This window comes from Macrobrachium rosenbergii, chromosome 16 (assembly GCF_040412425.1).
Source record: "Macrobrachium rosenbergii isolate ZJJX-2024 chromosome 16, ASM4041242v1, whole genome shotgun sequence".
NCBI classification, from domain to species: Eukaryota; Metazoa; Arthropoda; class Malacostraca; order Decapoda; family Palaemonidae; genus Macrobrachium; species Macrobrachium rosenbergii.
Window position 1 is genome coordinate 18,553,726 of NC_089756.1, and position 11,627 is coordinate 18,565,352.

At 40.0% G+C, this 11,627-nt stretch overlaps 1 protein-coding gene across 6 annotated transcripts in view; it reads left to right on the forward strand.

Annotated features, from left to right (window-relative positions):
• Positions 1 to 11,627, forward strand: part of LOC136847153 (uncharacterized) — a 176,018-nt gene that overhangs the window by 147,098 nt on the left and 17,293 nt on the right. For 4 of the 6 annotated variants that reach the window (XM_067118553.1, XM_067118552.1, XM_067118550.1 and 1 more), the window contains exons 4-8: positions 5,415 to 5,802; positions 6,463 to 6,532; positions 7,679 to 8,389; positions 10,177 to 10,272; positions 10,903 to 11,610. In XM_067118553.1, the coding sequence (XP_066974654.1) occupies positions 5,415 to 5,802; positions 6,463 to 6,532; positions 7,679 to 8,389; positions 10,177 to 10,272; positions 10,903 to 11,610 (1,973 nt within the window). The remainder of the gene's footprint in view (positions 1 to 5,414; positions 5,803 to 6,462; positions 6,533 to 7,678; positions 8,390 to 10,176; positions 10,273 to 10,902; positions 11,611 to 11,627) is intronic. The other 2 variants (XM_067118555.1, XM_067118556.1) reach the window with 1 other exon arrangement.

Below are 11,627 nucleotides of genomic sequence, written 5' to 3' on the forward strand. Positions count from 1 at the left end.
TGTCTGGATAACCCCTTATTTATCTAATCTATTTATTTATCTGTCTGTCTTTATATCTATTATCTATCTATCTATATATATATATATATATATATATATATATATATATATATATATATATATATATATAGATCGATATAAAGACAGAAAAACAAATAGATTAGATAGATAGGGAGGTTTGCAGATAGATAGATAGACAGTTTACATATACATTTATACTGTATATTCAGAAGTAAACACAAAATATATATATATATATATATATATATATATATAGAGAGAGAGAGAGAGAGAGAGAGAGAGAGAGAGAGAGAGAGAGAGAGAGAGAGAGAGAGATTTGTTTGCTCTAGGTTCAGCTATGTTAATAACAGCGTTACCTGATGACTCATGTATTAATGCATGAACATTCGATCGACCCCGCAGTCTGTGCATAGGATCAAATTAATAGTCTTCTTAATACATTATCCAACGGGGCGATTACCCAAAAACCCTTATCTAGCCCGGACTCGAAGGAAGCGAGAAAGAGAAGAAGGGGGGGGGGGTTAGTCACAAGTGGAGTTAGGGGCTGGGGGAAGAGGGTAAGAAGTTCACTAAAGTAATTCCAAAGTTTGGGAGTGGAGGGAGAGAAAAGGTATATTACCTAAGGCAGGTTGCGTTCGAGCTAGGGAACCTGATTAGTGAAAGACGACCTTTGCAAGCAGAGTAATAAAAACGGCTGAAAGACGACCTCTGCAAGCAGCAGGCATAAAAAAACAGCAGTTTTATGGTTTGCTTTTTACGAAGATCAGGTGACAGTTATTGTAGCGAAGCAGCTGGTTTTCCTGTGGTTGACATGCAGCCTTTATACAGTACGTACAGCCATGGTGTGATATTAGAAATTTCTTGCGAGCACCCCTTTTCTCTCTCTCTCTCTCTCTCTCTCTCTCTCTCTCTCTCTCAAGTAATTTTTGGTGTTTTGGCCCGGAGTTCAATTCCCGCGGCCGGCTGATGAAGAGTTGGAGGAATTTATTTCTGGTGATAGAAATTCATTTCTCGGTATAATGTGGTTCGGATTCCACAATAAGCTGTAGGTCCCGTTGCTAAGTAACCAATTGGTTCTTAGCCACGTAAAATAAGTCTAGTCCTTCGGGCCAGCCCTAGGATAGCTGTTAATCAGCTCAGTGGTCTGGTAAAACTAAGGTATACTTAGCTTTTGGTGTTTTAAAAAATTCCTTTCCACACATTAACATATTTCTCTCTCTCTCTCCCTCTCCCTCTCTCTCTCTCCCTCTCTCTCTCTAGTAATTTTCGGTGTTTTCCTTATAAATTCCTTTCCATACATTAACATATTCTCTCTCTCTCTCTCTCTCTCTCTCTCTCTCTCTCTCTCTCTCTCTTCTCTCTCTCTTTCTCTCTCTTTAAAAATTCCTTTCCATAAATTAACATATTCTCTCTCTCTCTCTCTCTCTCTCTCTCTCTCTCTCTCTCTCTCTCTCTCTCTCTCTCAAACGGAATAATAGTCTCCCATTTACTCCCTTGTACATTACGAATGACTGGAAACCCCGAGAACAAAAAAAAAAAAAAGAAACATAACTCTTATGACTTGGGGTCAAGGTGAGGCAATTAAGATTCCTTTGACTGACATATCTCTCTCTGACGCTTACTTCCGCCGTTTGTCTCGGGTTCTTGACCCTATTTCTCTCTCGTATCAAGACCTCGGGCCACCTTGTCGTAGGAGCTGAAATGGTGTAAAGTCAAGATAAGGTGATAAGCTGACTTTTCCAGGTCGCAGAAGGAGTTGCTTATAATATTAAATATATTTTGTTTAAGTTTGGTGCCTTAGGTGCTTATTATTATTGTATCGTACTCGGCTAGCACTCGCCTAGGCCCGCGTTCGATTCTCCGGCCGGCCAGTGAAGAATTAGAGGAATTTATTTCTGGTGATAGAAATTCATTTCTCGGTATAATGTGGTTCGGATTCCACAATAAGCTGTAGGTCCCGTTGCTAGGTAACCAACTGGTTCTTCCACGTAAAATAAGTCTAATCTTTCGGGCCAGCCCTAGGAGATCTGTTAATCAGCTCAGTGGTCTGGTTAATAATAGCATGAGTCACTAAAATGGTGAAGAAATCCACAGTGATGTAGGTATAAATATATATAGAAACAAGAGCTCTTGAGAACCCGCTCGAAAGCTCTCGTTTGTATATATATTTCTAATGTATATTTACACTTACACCATTGTGGTTTTCTGCATTATTATTATTATTATTATTATTATTATTATTATTATTATTATTATTATTATTATTATTTGGTTAGCAGACACCAGAAATAACTCTCAAAATAGACATGGCCTTATTTATTCTGAATAGAATAACTCCGTCTGGACATATGACTGACTCAGCAAAATCAATTTTACAGCACCATGCGGTAGCAAGACGCCCTGGTCATTGTTGCTTTTGTTTGTTTATGTGTGTGTGTGCGCGCGCGCGTGTGTTTGTGTGCGTGTGTATGCGCGAGCTCTTGTGTGTATCTGTTGAGACATGCTTTAAGGGCGTTGATAAATTGCAACGTGTTTTTGTCGGCATGTTTGCGATGTGGTTAACTCGAGTGCATCAATTTCTTTTCCTTATTGACCACCAGATCGATAATTATTATTATTATTATTTTATACACGGAAGAGCAACCGAGAATTCTGTTGAATTTTTTTCGTAATGGTCTTTATTATGCGAATATATGTCGACCAAATTCGAAAAGTTCACCGACCTGCTCAAACTTTTGCAGTTCTGGACCGAGACTAGAAATTTGTGTTGCGTCCCAAGATTTTCCAGCTCCTTTCGTTGCTTACCAACAAATCTTTTGTTTCCTTTTTTATTTCGTTATTCTTTTTTTTTCTGAAAGACAAGACCTGAAAAACCTCAAGGAGCAGTATTTTAATATTATTCCTGTCTATATTTAGTTGCCCATTTATTTTTTGTTCCAGCATTATTTAAGATATTTCCTTTCCATCGATTTTGCTTTCTTCTTCTCCTCTCCTGTTTTGTTACCTGTGGACGTAATCTTTCCGGCCGGTCCTTTGCGCATGCGTGCGCATTTCGAAAATAACGCCTGCAAAACAGTGTACATGGGAACTCAGTCTGACCCACTTATTCCCAAATCATCCTTTGACTGATCTTCCCTTCGTCGTTATGACGTCACAGTTTGGACTTCAGTTGGTTATGACGTCATCGTTTGCACTTGAGAAGGTGTGAATAACCCTTGTAAAAAAAAAAATAGGAGTACAAAATGACATCTGAGTGCAAACATCTCTTCACGTGGTGTTGCGCCTGGGGCAGCTTGAGTCGTATCGGAGTTGTGGGGGCGGGGGAGTCGATGGTCTTTGAGGGGATCGGGTATAGAGGGGAGGGGTTATAACGAGAGGGGTGGTAGGGGAAGGGGAAGGTGTATGTGTTGAGAGGTGTTTGGATTGGAAGAACGAGGAATTATTGATCTTAACGAATGGTCTGTGGGGTTGTTCCCGTTTGATTTAAATGTGTCGTTGGTGGCGAAGCGTGTGTCTAAACCTTATAAATTTGCTTTCGGAAAGGTTTTGATTATCAGGTCATACATTCATACATGCATGCATGCAGGTGTTCACGCATCCATACACATTAAGTTAAGCACACTAACACTGCGCATGATGTCTTTTGGCGTTCATTACATGTTGAACTTAATCGTATTATCACTACAAGCTGTAACATTCACGGATTCACTCATACAGGTATGCAGTTACACACACATCCATACACATTTAATTGAGCATACACTAGCACTGCGAATGATTTCTTTTGACGTTCAATACGTGATTAGAAATCGACTTAACACCACGTACAGTAACATACACTAATTCATAAACATACGCATACCATTGCATACACCATACACGTATACAAACCTTCATACATTCTCTACATCTAGATCACCACATAACCCGCATACACGCATAACCATCGCTGCCAAATCAAAATATAAAAAAAACCCTATAAATTCATGCTGTGTAAAAGCAGTCTTTATCGTTGGGATTCAATTGCTCCCGTTGGCACAGAACACGAACCTCTGAATTATGCAAAAATCGAACGTGAGAACTTTATTTTTTTTTTATTGGTTTATTGGAGAGGATTTTGATGCATGTAATGGAACACGAACTGCAAGTTGTTTTCATTGTCGCTGCTATGAGTTTAGCGAATCTTTTCATAATTATACAATATATATATATATATATATATATATATATATATATATATATATATACATATATATATATATATATATATATATATATATATATATTATGTGTATGTATATACTGTATATATATACTTATTATATATATACATACATATACATATTTACACACACAAACACACATATATATATAAAAGGTGTATGAATGTGTATGTGACATAATTATATCCTCATATTCACTCTAGTCTTGAAACAGCCGAATCAGAGTCAGTATTAAAATTTTGAAGATAGCAGTGACTGACAAGTAAGTATTAATTTAGTTCCATACGTCCATTGTGAGATCTTTGTGGACGTTTTCTCTACAGTGGGCAATCTGAAGACACTCGGGTGACCTAATTATAGATAACTCTCTCATTAAGAACATACGATGCGTCGTCAGCACCCGGCTTACAATTTCACAACTTCATTCACAAAGTGTTTGTTGTTGTCCTTTACGCAGAGGGAAAAATTCTTCCTGAAGGAATGTTAATTCTTAACGGGTCTGGCCAGAATGGGGTTAGTGGAGTGCGAAGCACTATGAGAATTATAATAGGGAGTGGATAGTTGCATGGGGAGGCCAGTGAAGGCGCTTACATTATTGATACAGAGGTGAATGGCATGAACACTGCGGCAGTAGTACTAACTCTCGGCTACTTGTCTCGCCTTCTCTTTGTTGGAATGTTTGAGGGGTATCGGATAGAGAGGGTGAGAGGTGGGAGGGGGGGGGGTTCTAAACCCCACTAAAAATAGATGAGTGCATTGATTACCTTAGACATAGATATTGTCAAGAAGATTTAGTCCTTGAAGGTTAAAAAAAAAATATAATGGATTAAGACGTAGCCATCATACGTCAATAGTCAATCTCCCTCCACTGCATTTCCGGATTGGATTTATGTGTTAGTGTTCGGTCTACAGGGCTGATGATAAGACCACTAACAGAGAGAGCGAGAGAGAAAGTGACAGACTTCTTGTTAGTGACTTTTTATAAACAAGGGTTGCAAAACCAAATAAGCTCTGGTCCAGGTGAATTTATCCCTTAAGGTATAACAACAACGTCTTACGAACCTTGACTTATATTCGTGAAATATGTATCACTTTTGCTTGGCAATCATTTTTATCTGAACTGAAGCATCAGTGCAACTTATTGACGCCAACATCCATCTTCCATTGCAGGCAAGGGGGCGAGGGAAGGCTAGAATATTCTGAGGTCCGCGACATCTCCTCGGCCGAACAGAGGAAGACTTCGACGAATGTACAACAGAGCTCCTTCTCCAGCGTGCAGAAGAGCTCGTCCTCGAGCGTCCAACAGACGTCTTCGTCCGTACAGCAAAGTTCCTCTAGCGTTCAGCAACTGAGTTCCTCGGCAAGCGCACAACAGCGCATTTCTTCCGCTCAACACGCACAGATAAGCAGTTCTTCCCAGGAGACCAAGGAAGACCTTCAGCGCTTCGCCGATACCCTGACGATCAAGGACGACCTGTTCAGTACCCAGGAGAAGCAGCAGCAGCTTCAGGGGAGGCTCACCGCAGGCGGCGCTCACACTTCCACGCAGGATGCACAGGTAGGCCTTGGGAAACAGATTTTTTCTAGCCCTAGTGAACAGTCTGTAATTTCTGTATGCATACCATAGTCATGTAAACACACACCCTTTCAGTAACTTTGTGGACGGGTATAAAAAAGTCTACCTGAACTTTTCGTTTGAAAAAAGAGTAAGAGAAACCTCTTCATCCAAACACAAAAATCACGCAAATTCATTCAAACTCAAAACACTGGACGGCCCATGACAGTTGCACAGTCCATAGCAGAATTCACACTCTTTACTTTGGATAAAAGTAAGATCCATTGGCAAATTTTTAAACATGACCAGTTACTTGGTCCATAGATTAGATTACTTTTTTGGAACTAGGGCCATAACTACACATAAAATAGAATACAATTTGGCACTGGCCTTATAGCAAGGTACAGTGACAATTCTTGTACGTTGGTCAATAGCATGATCCTCAAATTAGGTCTGTCTTTGAAAGTTAACAGTCCATAGATTATACATGCATGCTAGCCAGTAACAGTTCACAGCCTTGATACCCAATCTAACCTAATATCTGTGTGCTGAAAGTAGACTATTGTGTACCTTGGCCAATATCGTGGTCCACAGGGTAGAATACTCTCTAGAAGGCTCCAATCGAGGGTAACTAACAGTTCCCCTATCTCGGTATTTTTACAGGCAGTGTTGAGGGCCGGGCGAGCCGAAACAGTGCTTCGGACCCAGGAGGAGGGCGGCGGTGGCATATCAGGTAAAGTTCTGCAAAAGGGCAAAATGCCTGTTACTGGGGGCGCTCGAAATAAACCCGCAGGAAGCTTGTTGCATCGGCTGCGCCAAGTTCTTTCGAGGACTCTAGGCTTATATCAAGTGTGTTTTGTCGAGTTTGCATGACGCATTATCTCGTGTAAACCGAAAATTTTCGTTAGCTGTTGTTTGTAGAATATCTTTGCAAGATGGAAGTGCTTGTTTGTTTCAGTTTTTTATCGTAGTTTTTGCATGAATTGGTAATAGTAGTTGTAGTAGTATTAGTAAGAGGGGTTTGCCTTTGAAACGGCCCATCCTAAATGATTCTCGTCGGTTGCGTCTGTCCCGTTGTTGCATCGATTGTCATGTATTAATTTCGATTGACAAGGAGTTCGGGTCGATGAACCACGGTTTTGACAAAGTTCTTTTTGCCAGTATTTTTTTTTTTTTAATTAAATTTCCGTCGAGAAATTCCTTCATGTAAATATGTACAGCACAGTCCATAAATACTTTACGTTAAGTGTGACGATTTTTTTTAAATTTTATTTTAGTTCAGTCCTTGTTTCTGGTACCCACTGCTTCAGAGTACTGTTGGCTTTAAATTTCGTTAATCTAATGTTTTCATTCGTAAATCTGGCTCCCATTGCTTTTATTTCCTGTAATTTTCAACTTTATTTGGCTGATTTTATACTTTATGCATGTATTCTCTTTGAATGTAGTTTTATTTATTTCAGATTGGCTAAAGACATAATTCAGACGTTCATCTTTAGAGTCAATTTTATTTTTGCTTCCTTTTGTGTTAGTGCCTCTATTTTAAGCTTTTTATTTTATTTAAGCTTGAACCATCTGAAGTTCATTTAGTTTAAACTTGTTCTTATCTCTATTTTATTTTTATACCTTTATTTTCAGTTTATTTGTATTTTCAATTTTCTTTTATCGTAAACCCAACGCAGAGGTTAATTCACCTAGTTTAAAGCTTTTCACCTTATGATTTTAAATCATTTAAAAGTTCAGTTTGTTAAATTCAGTTACTTTAAGCATGTTTTGCTCTCCTTATTTTATTTTGATTTGCATTTCATTATTTGCCGTTAACTTTTAGTTTACTTTGGTTTTCCCTTTCTTTCTTTTTTTTCTTACGCCCACCCCACCGCAGAAGCGAATTCATCTAGAAGCATGACCCATCATGCCGTAGACTCAATTGACGCGTCCACCGCCCTGCGCTTGTCCTCCTCCTCCTCCAAGTTGTCCTCCTCTTCCATGAGGGAGGAGTCCTCCATGGCCAAATCCTCCTCCTCTTCTTACTCAAGCACCATGAAGGAGGAGAAATCGTCAGCTGCGTACGTCAGCTCGTCGTCATCGACGTCCGAGGTCCGAAGCTCGAAAATGTCCAGCTCAGACTCCAAGTCCCACGTTTCCGAGAGCGTCAGCATCTCTGGCGTCGTCAGCAGCAGCCACGACTCCTCCTCGAAGCAGCGGCTCACGACAGAAGAGGAGAGGAGGATTGCCGAGAGGCAGAGCTTGTCGTCGTCAGAGAGCAGGCGCGTTGCGCACAGCAGCACGTCGGAGAGCGTTCAAGTGCAGCAGAGTTCGTCTGCGTTCAGTCAAAGCAGCCAAAGCATTTCAGAGAGCACCAGTGCCTCTGCCAGCCAGCAACACTTGTCTTCAGCTAGTCAGCAGATGATAACAGATGTTCGGGAGTCATCGTCGGTGAATCAGCAGATGTCATCAAACGTCGAACACGTGTCTTCAAGAAGTCAGCACATTACATCAGAGAGCCAACAAAGAGTATCTTCCACCTCACACGTGTCAAAAAGCGAAGAAGTTTCTCAGCATGTTGGCATTTCTGCTATTCAGTCAAGCACAGGTAAAAGACGGGATGGCATTTCCAGGAACCATGCTCCCCGTGTGGCCACGGGGAAAAATACCTCTGTTATTGGGGCAGTATGCCCTTATCTTTATAGTTCTCTATTTTGGTACTTTTCAACACGAACACCATTTTTCCTCTCATTATATATGTGTGGAAAATGGCGCCAAAGACATTAATGCATTAGCCACTGCCACATTCATCTATTAACCTTCTTTGCTATAAATATCCACAGCATCTACCTCTTCATCTGCCTTCACAGAAGACTCATCAGCAGCCTATCAACCTCACCCCAAAAGAGCACTGAACCCTTTCTCTGCCTTTGTCTCCTCTCTCCTCATTTCATCCAGAATTAACAAAATTCAGACATTAACAGCTTATTGTCTTGCAGTATCTCCACATAACAAAGACACGTCAAAACACACTAGGCCATCTTTTCGTCTGTACTTCCTTTCTAAAAACTTGCTGTTGTTCTCCATATTCAACATTCACACCTAACCTCCACAATGGAGAGTTGGCTCAATCCCTTAAAGCATACTAATGTTTGCTTCCAGAAGCACTTGTCCTGTGATTCAACTCGTTTATCACTCCACCATCATCGGTCATCTTTACTCCCAAGCACACATAACAATTATTAACCACGCCTGTTCCATACTAACAATCACTGCTCTACTTTCTTGACTTCTATTTGCCCTCTCATCACTGCTCTTCCCGATATTCACTTTCAAGTTTCACCATTTTTCGCTTACAAATGTTTTCAAACTCATCAGTCTCTTCACCTCTTCATTGTCACTAGTGTTGCATCTTCTCCATACACCAGCCACCCTGGACATCATTCACAACTCCTTTTCTTATATAATAAACTTAAATCTACATTTCCGCGCCATTTTTTATGCTTTGTTCATCACTCCGTACATGAAAATATTATGCAAACGTGGAAAAATAAATCTCCCTTATCTGAAAACCACACCCATTGTTACACCAAACCATCCACTCTCTTATCTTCATAGTCAAACGCAGCCTCCATTTTATCCTTATGAACATGAATGATCCCCACAAGATATTGCATTCAACAGTTTACACCATACAGCATCAACACCTACATTGCATCTGTCATAAGAGTGTTATGATATATATTTTTTCCACCACATACCTTTTTCCCCTCAGGAAGGGGGTGACTCGAGAAGGTGTCTTCCTTTCAGTTGTCAGCAAATATAATTATGTGCATAACTCCTTTGATTGGATTAGGCGTTGAATTATCAAAATAATATCCTTTAGATCATGGATCATATGGCTGCCTTTAAATACAGATGTGTTTCATAATTAATGGTACATTATGACTTGACAAAGATTCTGAACTTGAGAAGTGGTAACCCATTAAAACATTAGAATAATTTTCTGGCAGACAGTCAGAAGTGACTGTTTGCCAGAAAATTAAACGATTTAGTTTCATAAATTATACTTCATAAGCAATTTTGCAAATATTTCATTTTAGAAGAGATCTTTGCGAGGATTCGTTTTCGGAAGTGTTTGCTTTTGTGGGTTCTTGTGGAAAAAGAAAAGCTCTTGAATAATTTGTCTGAGAATTTTCCAAACCTTGTCACTGCTCCCTCGCAGCCCTTAGCAAAGCAGCTGTATGATCTCTTTAGGAATTAAACCTGGTTACAAAGCTGAGATAATTAAAGGAACTGTGCCAGTCTTTGTAAGACAATAGTAAAATAAGTTCTGGTCTGCCAGTGATGGCATACCAATCAATTTGATGATTCTAATTCCTTCACATTTTGCAGAATCGCAGAGAACTGAGGGACTTCATGTCACAGACAGTAGAGCAGTAAGGAACCGTCAAGATGTCTCAAGTATTAGACTAGGAGGAGATTACGCTGGTAATTTTTTTAAAGATTTCTTCAAGAACTTAAAAGCTTTCTTTATCAGTGATGAAATCATTGTCAACTTAGGAGATATAACTATCTAGTTACCCTGTACTATAGTTCTAAGTTTTCCTAAACAAGTTGATTTTTTATTCAGTTACCTAAAAGATCAAAAGAGGAATTACCTCAAGGAATGTTGTTATCAATTTTTGTAGCAACTCTTGGAATGGTAATTCTTAAGAATATTTCCTTGTTGATTTAGGCTGCGTTTATATATCTATAATGAATGAAGGCTGTTCGACTCTCATAGATATGGCTACAATTTACTTTTACCTATCTGATGAGTTGAGAAGAATTGGAATATATTAAATAATATTGTAAATTATTTTAACCTTGAATATTAGTAATGCCTTGCCATTTTTTTTAAGATTTCTTTGTTGACTTCATCAAATATCTTTACCACCTATGGAAAATGACCAACCAATTAGCCTCAGTCTTGTGATTACCTTCTTACTCTTAATGACTTCAAGTTTATATTTTCTTTCCAGTTGCATGAAAAGATGAACAGAGGGTAAATTTATTAGAGGTTCTTTCAACTTTTAATCTTAGTTAATCGTGTGCTAATGAATGTTATCTTTCTGACAGGAAAAAGCTCTCATAAGGCAGAATACATGACAGTATCGGGCCAACCAATCTCTGCAACAAAACCTGTAGACAATCTCAGACTTCAGGGTGACCTTCATTACCCAGAAAAAACATCCCCAGGGAGGGGTGATCGAGCTGCCATCCGGAAACCCACTGATACCCTAAGACCAGAGGGTGACTTCACAGCCCCTGAGAAAACAACCCCAGGCAAAGGTGACCGTGCTGACATCCGGAAACCCACTGATACCCTAAGAACAGAGGGTGACTTCACAGCTCCTGAAAAAACAACCCCAGGCAAAGGTGACCGTGCTGACATCCGGAAGCCCACTGATACCCTCAGACCAGAGGGTGACTTCACAGCTCCTGAAAAAACAACCCCAGGCAAAGGAGACCGTGCTGATGTTAAAAGGCCATCTGATAACTTAAGACCAGAGGGAGAATTTACAGGTCCAGAAAAGTCTGCCGTAGGAGTGGGTGATCGAGCTTATGTTAAACGACCATCCGACAATTTACGACCTGAGGGCGACTTCACCGCTCCAGAGAAAACGACTCCTGGTAAAGGAGAACGTGCTGATGTTAGGAGACCTTCCGATAATTTAAGACCAGAGGGAGACTTCACTGCCCCCAGCAAAGAATCACCTGGCAAAGGTGACAGGGCAGCTGTCAAAAAGCCACAGGACAACCTAGCCCCGTCTGGCGATTTCGAAGGTATGTTGGCATCCTGA